The sequence below is a fragment of the Tenrec ecaudatus genome, chromosome 2, assembly GCF_050624435.1.
Source record: "Tenrec ecaudatus isolate mTenEca1 chromosome 2, mTenEca1.hap1, whole genome shotgun sequence".
Taxonomy (NCBI): Eukaryota; Metazoa; Chordata; class Mammalia; order Afrosoricida; family Tenrecidae; genus Tenrec; species Tenrec ecaudatus.
Genome location: NC_134531.1, coordinates 148,573,354 through 148,595,232, shown reverse-complemented (window position 1 = coordinate 148,595,232; position 21,879 = coordinate 148,573,354). Strand labels below are relative to the sequence as shown.

The 21,879-nt window shown below is 45.2% G+C and overlaps 1 protein-coding gene across 2 annotated transcripts; it reads right to left on the bottom strand.

Annotated features, from left to right (window-relative positions):
• RNF14 (ring finger protein 14) lies at nt 1-21,851 on the bottom strand. Of its 2 annotated transcripts, XM_075541748.1 has the most exons (9): nt 21,683-21,849; nt 16,871-17,046; nt 14,991-15,160; nt 13,577-13,728; nt 10,057-10,614; nt 8,877-9,105; nt 5,845-6,017; nt 4,427-4,557; nt 11-1,815 (listed from the first exon to the last, which is right to left on the bottom strand). In XM_075541748.1, exons 3-9 carry the CDS (start codon nt 15,142-15,144, stop codon nt 1,779-1,781), a joined length of 1,434 nt encoding a protein of 477 aa, XP_075397863.1. In that variant the 5' UTR covers nt 15,145-15,160; nt 16,871-17,046; nt 21,683-21,849; the 3' UTR covers nt 11-1,778. The 2 variants fall into 2 exon arrangements, with proteins under 2 accessions (XP_075397864.1, XP_075397863.1); XM_075541749.1 differs by lacking the exons at nt 13,577-13,728; nt 14,991-15,160; nt 16,871-17,046 and having other exon boundaries at nt 1-1,815; nt 21,683-21,851.
• Between the last annotated feature and the right edge of the window lie 28 nt (nt 21,852-21,879).

The window sequence follows — 21,879 nt, the reverse complement described above, 5'->3', positions numbered from 1 at the left end:
TTGTATGTAATCAATCTTTCCAAGTTCCATTTATTAGCTTCAACTCATCCTTAAAATTACCTTGGCTCTCACATAAAATATGCTGAGAACATCTCGTTTAAATAAAACGTGGGCCCGAAAACTAAGCTCAGTCACAACCCCAGGATGAGCTGAAGCACTGTCCAAGGCTTCCTTGTCTTCTGAGACGACCTGTGGTGCGCCAGGTCGAGTTCTTCAAGGTGACCGGTGTCATGTAGCAGCAGCTCTGCGCTATTATTAAGACCGAGGCGCTCTGGTGGCACGGGAGTTAGGTGCTCAGATGCTAACCAAAGGTCAGCAGTGTGCACCCACCAGCTACCCTGCAGAAGAACGTGGTGGCAGTCTGTTTCCCTTAAAATTACAGCCTTTGGAACCCGAAGGAACCAAGTTCTACTCTGTCCTATAGGGTCGCTTTGAGTTGGAATCATCTCCACGGCAACAGGTACTGTTAAGATTAAGCACCCTCATGGACAATCCAGAAACACCGCCCAGGCTGAGCCTTTAGACCAGAGCCCACTCACAAAATGGTTCCAAGTGTTTCCCCAGTGGTCAATAAAGAGCATTCACAGACTGCAGCTGACTTCCTCTGGCCTCGTTCCCTCCAAATTTTTATTTTGCTACCAAGTCACTCACCAAATCATAAGGAAAGGCAATTTTTCAAAAAGTCAACAAAAACCTAAGTATCACGGTATCCAATATCAAACCAGAAAGATTCCCCCAAACACTGCTGTTGGAAGAGGAAAGAAGGGGCAGGAAGCAACATTCCTTCACTTATGAGATAACAGCTTAAAGAAAACAAATCCCCAGTGCAGTGGTGTGGGTAGGAACTGTGTCTTCACCTGGAGGATTATATCGGGCTTTCTCTTACTCCGCAGAGGAAATAAAAACAGGAGCTGCCGGAGGTAACATTAAGTCGGTTTCACGTGCAGGTGGTGGGTGGAGGTCCAGGGCGGAACGTGCAACAAAAGGTAGCAAAGACAAACCAATTGGGACCCAGGCTCGCTTGCCTGGGTAACTTAGATTCTTCTAGATTTGGCTCACCAGTGGACGATACACCACCATTCATATAGGATCAGGTGCCCCACCATACCCCATCGCACCATGTCTGTGATAATAAACATATTTTTAAGATAAATGATCTCTATACATTTACATTCTGAAAAGCTTAAGATCCAAATGACACAGGGCTGTCTAATATAAAGTGCACCCTCCAAGCAGAATTCACTCCAAAGACACCGAGGTTGGAAGGAATGTAAGAAACACGGAGGGAATTAGCTCTGCTTTGTAAACGGCCACCAGAGCTCTCGGTATAATTCTGATGAGGCTTCTACCCACCCCAGTTGTGCGTAACAGTACTGAGGGGGCCCCAACAGGAGTGCCTTAAGAGATCCATCTCGGAGGTCAAAGGGTCTGTAAGTTAAACTTGCGACCCCCTCTCTTTAGCTAAAGTTTAAGGAAGAAAATAAATATTTGATATTTAACTATGTAGAGTTGAGATACACTATATTATTGAATATTCTCTAGTTCTCATTTTCTAAACCTTTGGCTTATAATTTTCTCCATTTATGTTACACTTAGAATTATATGAATGTGCCTTGATCAGTAGTATCAAATGAAAATATAAACCTTGTTCTTCCATATCTTCTACATAGTGAAGTGGGTGAATGAATGGTACCCCAGATATCCTGCAAGAGTAGGGAAAACCATCCCACTTCCTTATTTTGAGCAGTAGGAATTAGCTAATCTTCAGTCTCATCTTCTCAAAAGTCTCCATTAACTTCCATAGCATAGAACAACCTGTAAGCATAAAATGAGGTACATTAAAAAAAAAGAAAAGAAAATTTCACTTAAAAAAAGAGAAAAACTCCTATGTTTACTCAAGCATTTCTGCTAATAAATTTCCAATTCCTTTTCTTTTTCACCGTGCTACTCTTTCACTGGAATTGCTGTTGTTGTTATTGGTGCTCTGTCGGTGAATTGCCTACTTTTCCACATGCCTGTTATTTTAACGTTTCATTAAATACTCTCAACACTCTTTTGAGAGTATCTGTGCGCATCTTCTCTTCTCCTTTAATCACCCTCCTGAGGACAGCTGAAATCCGAGTCTCTTGACGAGCTCTCTTAAAGTTTCTAAGGAGCATTTCTGGGCTCCAGACCAGTCTTCCAGGTTGGTGATAAAACAGTGAGTGTGAGGAAAGGAATCACTAAGCGCCCATATTCAGTGCACACATTACAGGGAGTAAGTCAGAAAAGCGGAGTCCTTTTCACCGCCTCGGAAACCCTGGGGAGCAGCTCTACTCTGTCTGCTAGGGCCACTGTGAGTCACAACTGACTGATGGCGGTTAGTGATGGTGAAATGTGATATAATATCAACTCCCAGGAAGTACTGTCCAAAAGGTTTCCTTTCAGTCTAATCAAACAGATACTCATGCCCACTGAAGCCACAATAACAAAAGGATGGAAACAATCTACATGCCCATCCGTGGAAGAATGGGTAGATAAACTTTGGTACATACACACACTGGAACACTACACAAAATTAGAGACCTGTAAAACACCTCATGACATGGATTAACCTGTCGGTCTCTATGCTGAATGAAATCAGTCCATCACAGAAGGACAAATATTGTGTGAGACCACGAAAAGGGTCTCAGGCCAAAGAGGGAGGGAGGGCTACTTATGGTACCTACTACAGGGAAAGAGAAGGCAATCAATAATACAAGGGAGGTCAGGAAAAAGACTGTGGAGGCAGGCAAGACTCTGGCAGGTGTGTAAGAATTAAAGGCCATGGAGACAAATCCATAAGCATAACCCCGCAATAACAGTGGTCTACAGTAGATGCTTGGTAGACCGGGTGGAGGCTGAATGGGTGTCAGAGGCTATTTCTATATGTGTCTTTATCTATGCTGCAAATGTTCCAGTGGGAAACGTTATGAACATTTCTGCGATACACCATGTCTCTTGAAAGGAGGAGTCACTGAGACTGGCGGCTCAGGACCACTGTGTTGAGGGGCAGCAAGGTCCACTGGCCTAACCCTGCTCATAAAGACAATGTTCTACAGCCTACGTTGGTGAGCTGTGTGTGGGCTTTGAAAACCATCTGTGTTGTCTAGTTTGGGCAAATGCATAGCCAGCATTACAGCATCACACAGAATAGTTCCTTGGCCCTAAAACTGCCCTGGGCCCAGCCGATTCGTCCTTGCCCGTCCTGCACCCCTTTTTGTCACTGCCCTGTAGTTTTGCCTTTTCCAGGCAGTCATACAGTTGGAACCAAACAGTAAAAAGGGGCTTCAAAAAGTTCATGGAAAAATGGAATCGAAAGATAATGGAATCTTTAAGTGTACCTACTGATTTTTCCCATCCAGAGCAAAGGGGAGTAAAGAATAACAAAGATGAGCGGGATCGAGTGGTCTAGTTGTTTAATGAACCATGTGAACCTCAGCCTCCTCCATGACTCTGAGGCCGGAAGAACTAAGGTTACTGACAACCACTACCAACCACTGTGAAAGCTACACACACTTTAGAAATAACCCAGCATTTGAGATCTCCCAAGTTTGGGAGAGTTGGGAGAGGAGGAGCAAACACAGGGAGGTAGTGGGATAAGTGATGTGACCTTGTAGGGACTGCAATCAATGACATGACACAAACTGTGTATGAATTGTAATCAAACCTCACTTGAGATCTAACTCCTAGTTTAAAGAAAATAGAAAGAATGAAGAAACAAGACACCATGGGGAAAGGGGCAGGAAAAAACAAACCTATAAAAGGTAGGGTAGGATGTCATAGAGGGCAACTTACCTACACTCCTCAAAGAAGTCACGTCTCCACCCAATACACATCAATGGGGAAGTTCTATTCTATATTAAAAGTGACTAAAGATAAAGAACCAAGTACAACGACTCGACTAGATCTTGGTTCACAATTTAAAACTGCGTAACAGGGCATTTTTGTAATAAATTGGGCTGTTTCAAATACTAGTAGTTTATTAGATGATAGCATATTACTGTTAAATTTTTAAAACACATTGTGGTTATGTGGAAGAATTTTCTTATGCTAGGTGATATAAATGGAAGTATTTAGAGCTGAAGTATCATCATGTCTCCAACTTAGCTTTTAGTAGGCCAATAAAAAATCTAAATAGAGCAAAAATGTTATCAATTGTTAATTTAAGTACAAAGTGTTTTGCTATTCCCAATGCTATCCTTTCGATGTTTAAAAACTCTACCTATAAACACTGGGGGGAGGGGAGGGGTAAAAATAAAACAGAAGTTCCCAATAGTGTGTGTTCTCATAAGATTCATTGTTAGGAATATAGAAATTCATGTCTTGGGAAACATGTCAAAGAATGCTCTAAAAACAATGGCCTTATGATCGGCAACTCAAGTACCCAAAGTTGCTGCATCCATACCGGTTAAAGCAGGGCGAATCAGGGTCATTGAAATGTTTGTAAGGGTTCGCTCTGGAGAGAGTCCCCATGCAGATCCAGCAGAAGTACTGCATGCAGCCAGTGCACGTCATCTTGTTACACCCGTCTAATTTCTGCGGGAGGAGAGAAAAAGAAGAATCCTGGTTCAAAAGATTCCCTATAAAAATAATAATAATTTATAAACTGTCAAGGGATCATGGGGGAGGGGAAAAAATGAGGAGCAAATACCAGTGGCTCAAGTAGAAAGCAAATGTTTTGAGAATGATGATGGCAACATATATACAAAAGTGCCTGACACAATGGATTGTGGATTGTGATAAGAGTTGTACAAGCCCCCGATAAAATGATTAAAAAAAAAAAGATTCCCTATACCATTTTTCTAGTCTTCTCCATTTGCTCATGTCAGGTTGAGATATGCAGGTAACAGCTCAATAACCATCTGTATTACTTGTAACACAGAAGAAGCATTAATGGACATATATGGCAGATACTCTTACAACTAAGCACCTAGTAAGGTCTCTTCTGGTAAACAGCTACTGCTACCGCATATGTGGAATGTGTAGTAACAGATTATTGGACTGAACGCTTTTGACATGAATTTAAGAATCAACCCCCCTCTGGCCTAAGATCGAGGCCTGCCAAAACTGACTAAACACAGTGCCAATTCCGTTCATGGCACCAGCGAGGAATTCGAGAGGAGCCAGTTTGGATCTAGGAAATTGGCACAGTTGAATAAAAGCAAGATACATTTGACTTTAATATGTATCGAAGATTTATCTAATTATTTTGACTCAGGTAATTGGGGAAATGGCTGCATTTCCTGAACATGTAAATAAATGCTAAACAAGTGTTGTGCATCTCAGCATCAACAGTTCTGAGGAAAATCCAAGCTGGGGTGACTTTTGTCTTTTGAATCAGAGGTGAATTGTGACTGGGGTGCTAGTAGGGCCTCCTTGCAACCCATCCCGTCTCCAGGTAGATGTCAGATTTTCAGGATGGTACCAACAGGTAAGCACTACTCACTGAAAGGTCGGTGGTTCAAACCCACCCAGAGACACTCGGGAGCAAGGCCTGGCAATCTACTGCTGAAAGATGCCAGCGGTTGATAAGCCTGTGGAACAGCTCTAACTAGGACACACCTGTGCCAGCGTGAGTCGGTGACTGCTTTCACTGGGTTTTTAAAAAACAATGTGGGATGACTGTCACCAAAAAAAGCACCTTGAACAGGTAGTCTACATAATTGAAGGCTAATCCTATTTAATAATAAATTTGCATCCTCTCAGGACAAAGCTGCCAACACGTGCTTTCGTAATAAGCCAGACAATTAACTAAGGAGCTTCTCCAGGGAATCCTAAGAGGCTTGCGAGTCTGTTGACCTCCGAGCTCGTCCTCAGAGTTACCTCTATGGGGGTCCCACAACACGGGCAGCTCTTGGCGTTCTTTTCCAGCCACTCCTTACTTTCCATCTCTTCCAGCGCCTTCTGGATCACTCTCTTACCGAACCTCTGCTCCAAAAACCTTTTAGTGGCCTCATCAGCTTGCAGGTACTCATCTCGTAAGTCTACTAACTTCTCTAGAAAGTGAAATGGAAAAATTAACTTTTATACAATTTTGCCATGCTGACTAAAAAACATTTTTAACCTTGACTACTCAATTCTGCTCTTCCTGGGACTCTTATCATAAGGAAATAATCCAAAGTCAAGGCCGATGCATATAACAATGGAAAACAAATTAAATGCCCCAGGGAATAATTATGGGTGGAAGAGCCATTGAACAGCATAATATTGTCATTATTACAACACAATTAAAATGCTCACTATAGAATCCAGAAAAAACTGCTCATTTTACAATTATGGAAAAATTTTACATGCACATATTGCAAAGAATGGAAGGAATCTTTCCCAGATGCCACCCCCCACCAAACTATGAAAGGTGATTTTGCTAAAAGGAGTAGAATAATAAGTTTTCCCTTTGATTGATTAATATTGATATTATTTGTGTAAATTAATATTGTTGAGTTAAAGACAAGGGTTATCTAAAAGACACAGAGGTTGAAACAGACACATTCACTGGTGTTTCACTCAGTCAGCATGATTCACCAATTGGTAATACTGCAAGGTTCAGGCAGTACACAAAAGTGCCTATGGCTTACGAGCCAAGACTAAACAATTCAGTCTGTCTGTAAAAATGTCAGCGGAGAACACTGATTACCCTCCGTCTCACCCGGCACTCTGCTTTGTCATGGGTGCCAAGAGGTTCCTCCTGCCAACTTTTCTGCTAGACACTCTTCAGCCTGACTCCTATTGCTCTATCACTGAACTCCAGTAGAGAAGGCAACCATTCCTGAAAGCTTTACTTGTAAGCCAGAGGCTTCTTCCCCAACAATTCTATTCCCTTAATTTTTTAACACCATTCATTAGCTTCTAAAACCTCTCCCAACAAGGAGTCCTGATAGTGCAGATTAATCAAACCCATCAGCTGCTTCTTGGGCGAAGGCTAAGGCTGTCAGCTCCCATCGAGATCTGCAGCCCTGAAAACCCTGAACGGCTCCACTCTGTCCTAAAGGGTGGCTGTGAGTCAGAACCGACAGTGTTCTTGGGCCTTCATTAGCTTGCTTTCCCCATGTGATCTAGAGATCGGCCTCTTTTTATTCCATGGACATCACAGGGGGCAGAATCCTCACTCATAGCCACTTACTTAAGTTTCTGCCTCTAGGTTTTGAGATGGTAAATCTTTACAGGAGTAGAAAGCCTCATCTTTCTCCAAAAGTTGAGGTTGGTGGTTTTGAACTGCTGACCTTAAGATTATCAGGCCAACACGTAACCTACTATGCCACCAAGGCTTCCCCGGTGTTGTGTGTTCCCACTGGTCCATCACCTCTACCAAGATATACAGCCATGGACCTTTTTACCCCATCACTTTTATTCTCTGATCATTCAAAGCATTTTTATGTTCCTAGATACCTTACAGACAAAAGATTATTGCTCTAGGGAGCTAATAACAATGAGTATAACGAAGAAGAAAATGTGCTAAAATTGATTGTGGTGATAACTGTATAACTCTAATATGACTGAACTTGATATGTGGATTATATGCCAATTAAACTGTTAGAGTCAATATTTTTTCTGAGATGATTGCTCTAATATTGTCAATCAGAGGAAAGTATCCATCTGTACATTTAGTGTGGTAATCGTGTGTGCGTGCACTTTCTACCCATTCTGCTGAAGCCCCCAAGCCTCACTCTACATGTTACCTGTGTCAGCCCAGTGCTTCCCCAGCGATGGTGGGGGTTCAACACTGGTCCCCTTCAATCTCTTCTGGACCCAAAATTATAGAACAAAATTATAATGAATTATTACACGCAAAAACATCGCACCCTACATTTTTTTAGTTGGATTTGACGGACATAAAATGACTATCAAAAAGCTAAAAGAAAAAAAAAAGACAATTTCTGACTCTGGCAGTCAACTTCTATATTCACCTTTTCAGAGAATGGAAAAACAAACCTAACATCCTGGGTTCATAGGAGATCTGATCGCTCATTCTCACAATAACCTATGAAGTAAGCAGCTCTTAGTGAAAGTAGTGGCGGGGGCCTGATCAGGCAAACTGGGCTCCCCTCTGATGCCTAGCCCCCAAGCAGGGACTTTCTGAAGTGCTATGTTGAGGGAGATTCCCAGGCCTCTCTAGGCCCAGTGAGGAGCCCATGGAAACAAGAGCAGCAGCTTAAATGCTCTGCACGCATCCCTGGGATCCACATTATCCCACGGTCCCAGGGAGACAGCACCTCGTGGTTCCTGCTCCTGGGCTGCTCCCCTGATGCAAAGCCTGCAGGTCCTGTCTCCTTCCTGTTCTCAGTCTTTACTCAACCCACTCTCCCAGTGCAGACTTCCCGGCTTTCCTAACCAACATCCGAAGACCCCTGCACTCAGGACATCTTATGACCTGTCCTTGCCTCCTTGTGAAGGTTTTTCTCCTCGCATGCCACCCCGCCGCATATCCTCCTCTCTTGTGCTTCCTGCCTCCATCGCTTAAGTTCTATGAAGGCGGAGATTTGTTCTCGGGGTCATTCCTGCATCCCCAGGAGAGACCGTCCCTGGAGAAAGACATCATGCTTGGTAAAGTGGAGAGGCAGTGAAGAAGCAGAAGGCCCTTGAAGAGATGGACAGATATAGTGGCTCCAACAATGAACTCAAGCACAGAAACAACTGTGAGGGTGGCGCAGCACTGGGCAGTGGTTTTGATCTTCTCTGCATAAGATCATATGGGTCAGAACCAACTCAATGGCACCTAAGAACAGCAGCATTTCTAAGACAGCAGTTGGCCCCAAATGTTTGTTGAAGAGACACTTCCCAATGGAAAGGATAAGGCTTTTTTTTGGAGAGTGGGTGGAGAAGAGAAGGGAGTTCAAGTTCACTTGGTTGCAACTGACCTGCTGTCACCTTACAGGGAGAGACCCCATGGTAGGTCAATCTGCACAAGGAACAGAAGGCAAATTTGCAGCTGGAGCAGATGCCCATGGTACAGCCGGGCTCCTGCATCACGGGCAGCTGGCAACAGGGGCGGGGGCAGTACACCACATCTGCCATCAAGTCTAAGGTGGACTGGAGGAGAAGGCGGTCATACCGGGCAAATAGCTCAGCTTCCACCAGCTCTTTGACCTACAGAGAAGACAAAAACACCACGAGTCGGATGATTCTCCAACCCGATCTCCTCCTTTGGAGAGATCCACCGAGTACAAGCCAGAGGGGCACACACAGGAAAAGCCTGTCTGACTTCAAGTCCGAGTCAGGTGTGGGAAGAGGACATCTTGACTGAGGTGTTATAAGGGTCTAGACATTTGCTAAACTAAGCAGACCATGCACTTTACATGGGTACAGTCTACTGCAATGAAAACTAGGGCCTAATAAAGTTGATTAAATAAAATAAAGCAAGTCGGCTGTCTTTATTTTAAAATTTAGAAAGGGTTCAATTAGCCACTGTAAGGGCTCGCCCCTACAGATCCCAGTCACAGCAAAAGACAGCAAGGTTAATGGATCCTCACGCACTTGCTGCCAGGAAGCCCATTCTGACTCACAGCTATGCTACAGGAGAGGAGAAGTGCCCCTACTTGAACTGCTGCCAATGGACCTGATAGGACAACGTAGAACTGCTGCTCTTAAGAGTTACATGTCAATCAAGCGGTTTTGTTTGTTTTTTTTTAAGAACTGCCCCTGTGGGTTTCTGAGGGTGTAAGTCTGCATGGGAGCAGAAAGGCTCTTCTTTCTCCCAGAATGACTGGTGGGTTTGAACGGCTGACCTTGTGGTTAGCAACCTAACGAGAAACCCACTCTATCACCTGGGTTCCGTGATGGGAACCCGGCAGATATAAAATAACTACACTTACTTCACACTCATCCCTGCATTTGCTCGACTACAATATTCTAAGGTCGGCAAAGAAACCCATCTGCCTAAAAGACCTCAGAATTCTTGAGTGATACAATAAGGAACCTTGTGGCCTGCTCCCTGAGGTCTCAGACTGCCCTGACAAGCCCTGTCCTGGAAGCTCCTGAGAAGACCATGCCTGCCCTCGAGGAGAACCAGGAGGCAGCTGCCAGCAGACAAGCAATTACCTGGCCAGGAGTGGCCACCGAAGGACACTTTGGTTCTGGACAGTTGAGGCACTGAACTTGGCCATCTCTGATCTGGATTTCAAAGTAGTCCTTCAGACAGGCCTTGCAGTACACATGCTTGCACTCCAAGAAGCGCATGCACGCACTGCCCAGCTTAGCACAGAAGCAGATAGGGCACAGGAACAGTGTGCCGTCGAAGCACTTCTTCTGCTGAGCTTGATCAAAGTCCAGGATTTCCTGGATCAGACTTGACAAGGACTCCACATCCTGCACAGCTCTGTCATCCACAGCTTCCTCTTGGTCTACATCGGATCCCGCAGCTCCCCCGAAACCTTGCCCGCTGTCGGTAGCTCCCCCTAGATCTTGCTCGCCGCAGGCCAAGGCTTGTGCTGCCGTTCTCTGCACTTTTCCCTGAGGGTCCATCTTGAGCTCAAAAGGAGAGATGATGTTCAGGTAAGCAAGGGTCTCTTCCTTCAGAAACTGCACCCAGGCAAACAGGACCACGCTGCCACGGTATTCTTCCCACAGATTGTCCAAGTGTTTGCACAGAGCAGACAGCTAGGAAACAAACAAAGGCAGGTGCTGGTGAGTGAGCTGGGGAAGGGAGATTGAGACCCATACCAACTGCTGATTTCCCTTTAAACCTAAAAGCTGGGCCCTTGTGAGTCTCAGCTGACACCGGGTTTTTGTTTTTTTTTTTTTGGGGGGGGGGGCTACTGTCGAAAGCTACACTGCAAAACAGCCCTAACGTTCTTATCAGAGGATTTCTTAACCTTTTCAGCAACAGTGAACACAAGCACAACGCAAGCTAGAAGGGCCATGAAAGCCCAAGCAATACAAGACACCACCGGTGAACCTGGACAACTGGCCTCACCTATGAGCCGCTGAGAGGGGGCCGGCTCTAGCCTTCCTTCTCTCTGTGTAGGAGATCTAGCTCTGCAATGAGCTTTTCCCCCCTTCCTTTGGAGGCCTCGCCTCGTAGGGATCATGGAATAATGGTTCCAAAGAGAACAGTTTAAAAATATGAACCAAGTTAACTGCAAGTTAATTCTGACTTGTAGTCCCACCAAAAGGCCAGCTCATGTGAACAAGGCGCTGGCAAAGTTCACCTAGTGTCCTTGTTAGTCAGACCCACAAGTGGGTCTGAACTAAGCCATCGGGGTTCACATCCATCAGCTCCTGGTCAGTGGCAGGGAGCAGAGGGACCACACTACACGATCGCCCCACAGCTTTGCTGGTCCACGGAAAGCTCATTCCCCAAGCTAAGCAACTAAGGTGGAAACTAGGTAGACTTTTCCTTCTTCAAAGTGGTCTGTTCAGTTTGAAAGGGAAATATAAGGGAGTTTTCCATTAGAGAGGTAAGATATAAGTAGAACTCAAGGGTTATAAGCAGCTTTTATTTTTAAGTCCACATCTAAAGGATGTGAACTTAAAGAAGCCTTCCAGATGGCAAACCAATTTGGCAAATGGAAATTACAAGTGCAAAAAAGACCTCGCTCTACATCCAAATTCTTCCCTGCACCTTGCATGGTGACGCACAAACACAGGGAAAAGCTCATGACGACTGGCGCTTTTCCGCATTTGTGTGACTCTCCCTCCCCGTGAGGTCAGCCTTGGTTCTGAGAAAGTGCTGGAATCTGCAAAAAGGAATCAGCTCTACCAGGGAAGTTCTGAGTGTCACAATGGAGAAACTGTTCTCCTCCAGCCTCAGTTCTCAGTTCTCCACCTAGCACTTAAGTATTGTTCATGCACAGAAAAGGGTGCGCGAGAGAATGAGGTCGTATGTGCATGTGTTGGGGGATGAGTGGGGAAATAGAGGAAAACACTAGTGGACTAAGCCCACGTCCCTCCACCACCCATTCCAATCCAGTGAGTGGCAGGCCCATGTGTCAGCTTCACTGTCAACAGGTATGGTTCATGTCAACAATCAAAGGCCCGACAACAAACACAAATTGAACCAGGGGCCAACTAAGATGCCAATTAAATGTGTGATCGTGTGGTATAGAATCCTACTATTACTTTAGGTAAAATATTAAATAATAAATAGCTCTCTCCTCCTAACAAAAAGCAGGCATTCCAAAAGCCAAACTCAGTGCCATGGGGGCGTTGCCAACACAGAGTGACCCTATAGGACAGGGTAGAACTGTCCCTGTGAGTTCCTGAGACTGTAACTCCTGAGAGGAGTGGAAAGCCCAGTCTTTCTCCCAAGGAATAGCTGGTGGTTTCGAACTGCTGACCTTGCAGATTGCAGCCCAACACATAACCACTGCGCCACCAGAGCTCCTCCAAGCAGGCATTAAGTAGATGCTATTTGGTTGGAGTATAAAGTAATCCCCATACTCGTGTGTGTGTGAGAGAGAGAATAACCACACATGCGTGCGTGCAGACAGACATAAATACAAAGTATAGCGAGCTGTCTGAAGAAAGGTGGCTATAAATATCTGTGTTATTCAGTCAACGCTGTGATCTAAATGTCAGCCAGCCTCGATACTCTTGTTCAAATAACCCGCTGTCTTCTCTTGCATCACTTCTGGCATAGATATTAAGATATAAAGCAACACTGCTTTTTCTTCTACGTGTATTATCATTTTTAAAGTGTAATTTTGTTATTAAACCATTAGCTCATGTCTGCAAAAGATTAGGCTGGTGAGTAGGGAGGGAAAACTGCAGGGTCAGAAAGGAAAAACTGACAGGCTGCTCTTCGAGGTCAGCAATTCTGACAGCCTTTGTCTTAATACACAACGTCTGTCAATCTTCATCATGGCTTCTAGAAAAGTAGCTGCTATCGATCCATTATCTATCCTGGGATACTTTACACAGACTGCAAGTCAAACTTATTGTCTCAATCAAGGGCCGAGGTTGTCACTAGGACAGGAGAGAGGACCAGAGGAACTGTAGGCTCTGGACACCAAGGCTCTGGCCTTCCCAGGATGACACACAGCATTGGATTTGATCCCGTTTCTGAACATTGACATCTGTGTGAGAGACCAGTCCACCAGGGTTCATTATTAATATGCAAATCTTTACAAATAAAACTATTTTTATGCTTCTTTGCAAAATGTGTTTATTACAAATGCATTAGCTTAATTTTCATTCCTCTAATTACAATTAAATCTTTCATTTAAAGAATGAACAAGAAACTGAGGCGGGGGGGGGGGAGAAGGGGGGATATGAACATCTGAGGAGAATGAGGAAGACCCCAGAGTGTTCACTTCAACACAGATTAAACTGGGAAAATAAAAAGATACGAAACAATGCACTTGATTAGAAATTATTGCTACTGCAAACCATAATGATTAGGGGCTTTAATTACTGCCATGCCATTCTAAAACACGAAAGTATTTTCAATTCATTAGCATTAGGATTCATGAATGCAACGGGGAAGAAGTAACAACATGAAAGTCATTTGTTCATCATGCACTGAATTCAAAATTACCAAAAGAAGTTTTCCATTAAAGATGATTTTTTTCTTTTTCAAGTTCTTAAAAACGGGTAGAAAACATGAATGCCCGGGTCTAACCTGAGTTGGTGACAGCCATTTACCGCTGAGTGTGAATGAAGGTGGGGAGGAGGATGGGTAGTCTGGCGGAAGTTCAAAGTTCAGCACAAGTGGAGGCAGAAAGCAAATGGGGTATTCAAAGGCACCACTCTGGCGACACTCGTCAGAACTGCCTGGACCGAAAACAAAGGTGAGACAGGGTCAGTGGGTGGGCACGTGTGTGCCCACAGCTGCCAAGCGGCGCTCAAGGGAAAAGGCTTGCGTGGAGAGAGGAGAGCTCCTCCCCCAAAGCCCTTCCTACTCCCCAATCTTCACTTTGCCGCCTTCATGACACACAACTTCTCCTTGTACCCGCTTCTGAGCACAGTTCCCATTGCGAATTAACGCCCGCTGTGTTCTTGTGTTGTGTCCCATAGAGACCATGAGAACACACCCTGAGATGAGGGTTTAATTCTGTCCAACAGCCACCACCGACTTGGAACAGCATGTGCCAGCTCCCCGGGAATCCTAGAGCTGGGGAAACGGGTGCCAAGACAAAGATCTCAGGGTTGAGGGCACCAGAGGGCCCACAACACTCTCTCACAATCAGGGTCCGGCTGGAACCGCCATACGCTCTTTCTTTACTCAGTGCTTTTCAAGTGGAAACGGTCTAGCACACTGTGCATCAGGGGCTGCTTTGAAATGTTTGCAACAAAAGCAAAAGTTTGGGCTTTCTCTGAAGCCAGAGTAAACAGCGTGTGTCACATATGTATAATGTGACTCTGGCAACCATGGAGTGTGACAACCACCATGACACTGTAAAGCTTCCCGTGTTGTTTTCACATACATTATACCCACTCTTACCTATTAACCTGATTGGGTGAAAACAGAGGAGGACCACATCCAGTCAAAAATGGCGGATGACTACGTCATTACATAACTGCAAACCACCAAGAAGCATGGCCCAGTCGAGCTGACACATAACCTTAACCATCACAGCCAGCGTTGCTCTCACCTAACACCCTGGCATTTGTTACTGTCACACGTAAGTCCTTCATGTGCAAAACAGATACTTTTTTTTAAACAATGCTTGTAAATACAAAACATTGACTACTGAAACAGTTAATAGGCAAGAAGTTCGAATATGTCATTTACTTTTTATTATCCTAATTTAAGTCAGTGTGATTCCTGTTGACAATTGCTAGTTAGTGGGTGACTGGAATGCAAGAATTACCCACGCTAACAACCTAATTCTGTGGTCAAAAGGGAGGAATCAAATGGAAAACTATTTACCCCAATTCTAATTTTCAACAAAGATAGACACATGTATTAAATCTACAGTAGTTATTACTAATGCCTACACACACAAAATGATAAACAGTTTAGGGAACACTTAGAAACAAGCATAATCTCTATTGAAGGAAAACGATAATCTCTTCAGAACAGTGTGACTAACCGCTCACGAATATCTTGAAATTCTGTGGCAAATCCAAATAGATCCTGGTTTCTCCACCCGGCACAGACTCTGCTTTTCTAAATTCATCTGCATCGTAAATACTCGCCAAGGCCAGCAATTCATCCTCCTGAGCTTCTCGGTCCTCTGACGACATTTAACTTCCGGGGAAGCTGAAGACAATCATTCACATCCATTTAGAAGAGGCACAAGATTTTTTTAGTGGCACCAAATTAAAAAATAAAAGAATGCCTCACAAATAATTACAAAGGATTAATAACCATTTTACCTTTTTTTTTTCCTAAGGGCATGCATGTATCCAGCATTCCATTAGCGTTCAAACAGAAACTCAACAGAACACAAAGAGAATCCCAGTAGAAACAGGCTTTTTCAAAAAATGTTTTTGCTGCTTCTAAATGTTGGCTGTGGTCACTTGTTTTATGACTGATGTGGGGTGTGTGTATGTGTGTGTAAAAGCAACTATTTTACATTTTCTGAAAAATGATAAATCACAAATTACTTTGATTTTCTCTACAGAATCTAATAAGTGCCTTGCTCATGAAAAGAGTCAAAGTATATGTGGTATACTTCTTTAAAATATTTTAAAATTTTGTTTAAATTCACAGAAATCTCTATAGCAGTGTCTCTCACCCTCGGCACTATTGACAAAGACCAAATAATTCTTTGTTGTGCAAGCTGTCCTGTGTACTGAAGGGTGATCAGCAGCATCTCTGCCCTTCTGCCCCCTAGATGTTAGTAGCACCCTCCCTTCCCCCAGGTCCCCCTGCTCCCATCACAATCAGAAATCACCCCTCCTTGAGAACACTATGTTCTAGGTTATGTTTCAGAAACAGATACTAAATACAAAGTTATGAAGAAAACAGTTCATGCAGCAAAATGACATGAGTTTTTTGGACATAATGCCAGATTTTGTCAACTCTAATAAGCCTTCAATGTGAAGATTTAGCTTTATTTTAGGTAACAGTAAGAATGAAAATATGCTAAAACAGAAGTGTAAATCAGTGGGGTTTTTTTAGGATTAAAGGTCATTATATTTTATTTCTGAGCTAGTGAATAACAAAGCAAAAAAAAGCTTCCTGTCCCAGCAAACCTAGAGTACAGAGCCGACCTCGCTTTGGGCTTTCCTAGACTGTAAGCCTTTATGGCCACAGACAGCCTCTTCCTTCTTCTGGGGAATGACTGGTGGGTTTTAACGTCTGATCTTTTATATATATAGTTTTATTGATTTAAAATTCACTTTATCACGAGCTTCATAGTTAAGTAGCCTTTAAGAATCAATGATTTTTAAAACTGTGACTGTAAGATGCAGAATGATTTTAGAGAACTTAAATGTGAGAAGATATGCAATGAGAATCTATGAAAATTATATCTAAAATATCACTCAAAATTAAAATTCTAAACTATCATTACATTTGTAAACAAGGCTCCCTAGGCAACTAAAACTTTAAAAATTGTAATACACAAAAGTAAAACATTAGGACATGGTTTTCACATTATAAAAAGTGTCACTAAAAATCTGAACAAATTCATTTAAAATTATTCCATTAAAAAAAATATTTCACCCCAAACAGAAGAGCTACACTCATATCCAAGACACAGGCAGCAGTATGTTCTATTTGAGTTCAACTAGTACCTGTTAACAAAGGAGTTCTGGTGGCATAGTGGTTACACATTGGGCTGCTAACTGCAAGGTCAGCAGTTCAAAGCCACCAACAGCTCCACAGGAGGAAAATGGGGCTTTTTTGTAACTCCCAGAAAGAGGGACAGTCTCAGAAACCCTCGGGGGAAGTTCTACCCTGCCCTCTAGGGTCAGTATGAGTCGGCATCAACTTGAGGGCAGTGAGTTTAGTTTGGTTTAGTACCTGTTCCTAACAAGAACAAAGGGGTATGAAGAACACTGCAGTCTATGCTTCAGCTCAGAGTGTGGGTCCGTGCAAATCTTCTTTTAGTTTCTAGTCAGTGGAGCTGAGACTACTGAAGCTGGATAGGAGGCCGAGATGTGGGACTCATCCTAGGCACACTATGGAGATCCTGCCATCTGCAGAAAAGAAAGGCAAAGCAGGCATTAGGATCTCTCCAGATTTAAACTCTGAATCCAAGTAGCACCACGTAAGTGAGACATATCCCAATATATACTCAGTTCTAATCTACAGCTGCAGATTGGTCCCTCAAACAGCTTAACTGAGCACACACATACGGCCTGGTGTGTGTTTGTGAGCCCCAGCTTATCTGAGTCCCCTCAGCCAGGGGAGGAGCTGAGGAGGAACACCAAGGTCCTATGAGAGGACAGAATACCGTGTCCATGACCCACATCGCCTTAGATTGGTTTGGGGTTCCCCCATCCTCCTTTCTTCCTCCTGCATCTTCTATTCCTTCATTTCCCACCCCCCTCAGTTGTCACTCTCTTGTTCATGCATTGGCGTTCCTGGGTGGTGTGAATAGTTAGCACATTCAGGTGATAAGGGAAAGATTCACATTCACCCAAAGGCACCTCCTAAAAAAGGCCTAGAGACCTAACACTCCACCCCGCCATCCCCACCCAAAATCAGCCATTGAAAACCTACAGAGAACCACCGGTGAGGATCACCAAGCATCGGAAGTGACTCTACGCAAATGGAGGGCACGGACTGAAGACCGAGGGCAAAGGGTGTTCCGATTTAATGATGATGATAGCAACTACCACTTCTTTGGTGCCGACTGGATTCTAGCGCAGAGGGAGCAAGAGACGACCTCACAAATGACTGTTTCATGACAGGGTGAATGTGGGGTCTACTCTGAGTGCCTCTGAAGAAGGGCTGGACGATCTAGCTTCAAAAAAACAGTGACTGAAGCACGGTCCTGTCACCCTGACACCTCGAGGGCCACAAAGTGGGCATTGACTCCACAGCAACTGCTGGTGGGTAGCTCAGGCCTTCTCTCGCCAGTGACATTCACTGTTAGGTGACCCTAGGCATGAGAGCAAAGCAACACCCAGACCCACTCTGAAGTCTCATCCTAAGTGCTTTAGAACCGGGCTAAGCAGGGAGCGCAGCCAATATGAGACAAGGAAGTACTCCACAAACAGGTTACAGAGCATGCAGGGAACACCCTGAAATTATCTGCTTTTAAAAAAAACTTTTCAGATTTGCAGTTCCCAAATACATGAAGGATGAAGTCCAGAATCAATTGACATTTCCTAAACGCCTACGAGGTCCTTTCATGTTACCTTATTTAATAGTAAACAATTTTTCCAGGTGGTAGCTAGTATATGATGATAATGTACGTAAGCTTTCTGTTTCCCCTATGAAAATATTTACGAATGCACTAAGGGGCGAATGTGTAATAACATTTCTGGGTTTTCAGTCCATGCTTTCCATTTGCATGTAGACTCTCTGAGGAGCTTATCTAAAAATTTCAATGTTGACAATTCCATCAGTTGACATATACAGTTTATAAAATTCCAGATCACCCTAGTTTGCTGTCTTAAAGGAGCCTCAGTGGTGCTGTCAGGGAAAGCATTGGAATGGTAACCACAAGGTCAGCCATTCAAACCCAGCAGCTACTCTGAAGGACAAAGATGAGGCTCTCTGCTCTCATTCAGATTTACAGCCTTGGAAACCCTATGAAGGGTTGCTGTCATTCAGAATGAACTTAGCAGTGGGTTTTTCTGGAGTACTGGAAGCTTGTAAGCAGTCATTTAGTATTCAACGATTGGTCTATTCTTTCTGAGCTAAAGAGAAAGATGGGAACTCAGGATCAGAAAAGAAATCACACTACAGAAATAATCATCTCCATGAACCCCAGTGTCCTTGGCCTTGACACCAGGAGACCTGCATGGAGCCTGACCGTCACTTCTAAGCCTCTGATCAGGGTCAAAATCGATGGATCCTGTTGTAAGGGGAGAACAGGACTTCAGATTAAAAACACACACACACACCATACTTACTGGATCTACTACATCTGGAGGAATCCCTGGAACTATTGTACTGAAATAGGAAAGACTTTACACCATGGACCAAAAGTCAATTCTCACTACCAGATGAGCTCAAAAGTAAAGAATGCCAACCTTGTACAGTGCTTAGAAAAGCCTTTCTGTGAGACCTTGGCCACAACTGACTGCCATCAACCCTGTGGCACAGGGGAGAACTGCTCCTGAGGGTCCCCGAGGCTATAAATCTTTACCGGAGTAGAAAGCCTGTCTTTCTCCCTCGGAGCAGCTTGACCTTGTGGTTAGCAGCCCAGTGCGACAGTGGACTACAGCGACTCGACAGCGGGAGGAAAAGGCTGGGGAGCAGAGGGAGCAAGGTAATGGAACTGGAACAACAAGGGTGAAAATCATGAGAAAAACGACACAAGGTGAGAACTGGAGCTGATGCTACTGAACAGTGCGTGCAGACACTGTTCAATGGGAACCCGTTTTGCTGCCTATAGTTTCACCAAAAATGCTGCTGATGTTGTTAGGTGTCAGCGAATCGGTTCCAACCCATATCGACACTACGTACAAGGGAATAAAACACTTCCTGGTCCTTCCTCATCCTCATGAGGATTCCTGAGCTTGAGCCCATTGTTGCAGCCACTGTGTCAGTCCATCTCATTGGGGGCCTTCTTCTTTCTCACTGCCCCTCTACTTTACCACGCATGATGGCCTTCTCCAGGGACTGCTCGCTCCTAGCACAGGCCCAAAGTCATGAAACTTACAAAGTCTCGCCATCCTTGCATCTAAGGAGCATTCTCACTGTACTTCTTCTAAGACACATTTGTTTGTTCTTTTGGAAGTCCCTGGTACATTCAAGATTCTTCACCAGCACCGGAACTCAAATGCGTCAATTCTTCAGTCTTCCTTCATTCAATATCCAACAGGCAAAGGAGGTGATTGAAAATATCAGAGCCCACCTTAGTCCACCAAAAATACCATATACCATTTTTAACTCGGGCCATACTCTAGACCAACGAAGTCTTGGCCTTGGGCATCAACAGCTCTCCTAGTTCACCAGGAAATTCCAGTACGCAGCCAGGGTTGAGAATTTCTGCTCCAAGCAGTGTTTCTCTTCAGTTCCTTTGACCTCCCCAACCAGGCTCTTCATTCAGGGCAACGACCTCCTTTTTCCTTCTACTTCAGTGGTTCTCAACTTTCCTAATGCCGCAACCCTTTAATACAGCTCCTCATGTTGTGGTGACCCCCCCCCAAGCATAACATTATTTTCGCTGCTACTTCATCACTGTCATTTCGCTACGGTTATGAATCGGATGACCCCCTGTGAAAGGGTCACTTGACCCCCAAAGGGGTCGCAACCCACAGGTTGAAAACTGCTGTTCTACTGATGGTATCCAGTCCACTTTCAAGGCCCACCACTCAAGCCCTACATCTGTGGAGCACTGCCTAATGGGATACCACGCCTTCCTCAAAAAATCCAGCTAAGCTGTTTTTACTGTTAACTTTCCCGTGACGTGGTCACAGCCCACCTGGCATTTCAGTCTCTTATGCACTCACACTTCCTCTCTTCTTCAAAGGCAAGAACCACATCTTTTGCCTCAGTGTGCTGTCCTCAACAGCCAGCACTGCCTTGCATTAGCCGCTGGGAAAGATTACAAGGAAGTTGGAGTGAGATGCCGTGTGCCACAAGAGGACTGGAGCCCTGGCGTGCTGGCGGGGTCAGCATGGACTGCAAACAAGGTGGGGGGGTTCAAACCCACCAGCCTTCTCTGGAGAAAGAGACCCCTATAAGAGGTCACTGTCTACCACTGGCGGTAGATTTGGGTTTTAGGGGGTTGGCTCATAAGGAACCAAAAGCATAGAACTCGGTCACTGCTCTGCTACATCGCACTAGAAGCAAGGACAGGGTGGATTGTCACAAGTTCAGCAACAAACTGCTAACCGGTGCTAAGCCCTCTAAAAGCATGAATTCATGTTATCACCCACAATCACAGGAAGCAACATCCTACTACTATCTCCATAACACAGCGGGAAAAAATGACCCTTTATGTCTCCTTGGGACCCACCATCACACCGCATCTATATTCACTAAATCTGAATTCAAACCACTCGGTTTCTTTATCTGAAAACCCAAACGTGCATAAATCCAGGTGCCATCGGTCAAGAGATAGTGGGGGGTGGGGTGAGGAAGGGACAAAAAGAGGTGCTGATACCAAAGGCTCAAATAGCAAGTCAATGTTTAGAAATCAATAATATCAACATATGTACAAACATGCTTGATACAGTTGATGTGCGGGCTGTTATAAGAGCTGTAAGAGCCCCCAATAAAACGATCTCTTTTTAAAAAGTCCTATGAAAGGGGAAAGGTCGTTCGATTTTGACACTCGTTTGAGCTACCTGGAAACCGTTGTGAGGGCAGCCCCATCCCCAACGCGTCCGGCGCGGCTGGGAGCTCCGCCTTACTCTTCCAGGTCACGGTGCGCGGCCGCCAGCCCCGGGTGGAGGTCAGCGCTGGCGCCGGGCTCGCACGCTCCGCCGGCGTGCTGAGTCGCTGTTGGCGCGGCGCACCCACCCCCGGCCGGGCCCACCCTGCTATCTCCGCCCAGCGCCTGGCACAGCCGCGGAGCGAGCCGGGGCGCCTCAGCCCGGCCGGGGGTGGGCACCGGGCACCCCGCCCCGGCTTGGCTGGACTGCGGCCCACCGAGCCGCCCGGCGCGGCCGCCAGGCTGCCCCTCACGCCGGAGCACGATCCCCGCCGTACCTTCCGGTCTCGGCGCCGCGCCCAAGAGTTCCTCCGGGCGCCCGAGCGCCAGGCCTGTGGCCGCCGCTCGCCGGCCCCTCAGCAGACGCCGGCCCCGCCGCGCCACGCCGCTCCAGCACCCGGAGCTGTCACCGAGCCGAGAGCCGACGACCCGGGCGCGCGCCAGCCTCGCGAGAGTCCGCGCAGCCGCCGTGACG

Bases quoted from the DNA above. Each gene is read 5' to 3' on its own strand.
- RNF14 (XM_075541748.1), bottom strand. From the start codon at position 15,144: ATGTCGTCAGAGGACCGAGAAGCTCAGGAGGATGAATTGCTGGCCTTG. The intron at 13,729-14,990 runs GTTAGTCACACT...TTTTCGGTCCAG, and splicing joins TTTCAAGATATTCGTGAGCG to GCAGTTCTGACGAGTGTCGC. The intron at 10,615-13,576 runs GTTAGACCCGGG...TTTGTTTCCTAG, and splicing joins AATGGCTGTCACCAACTCAG to CTGTCTGCTCTGTGCAAACA.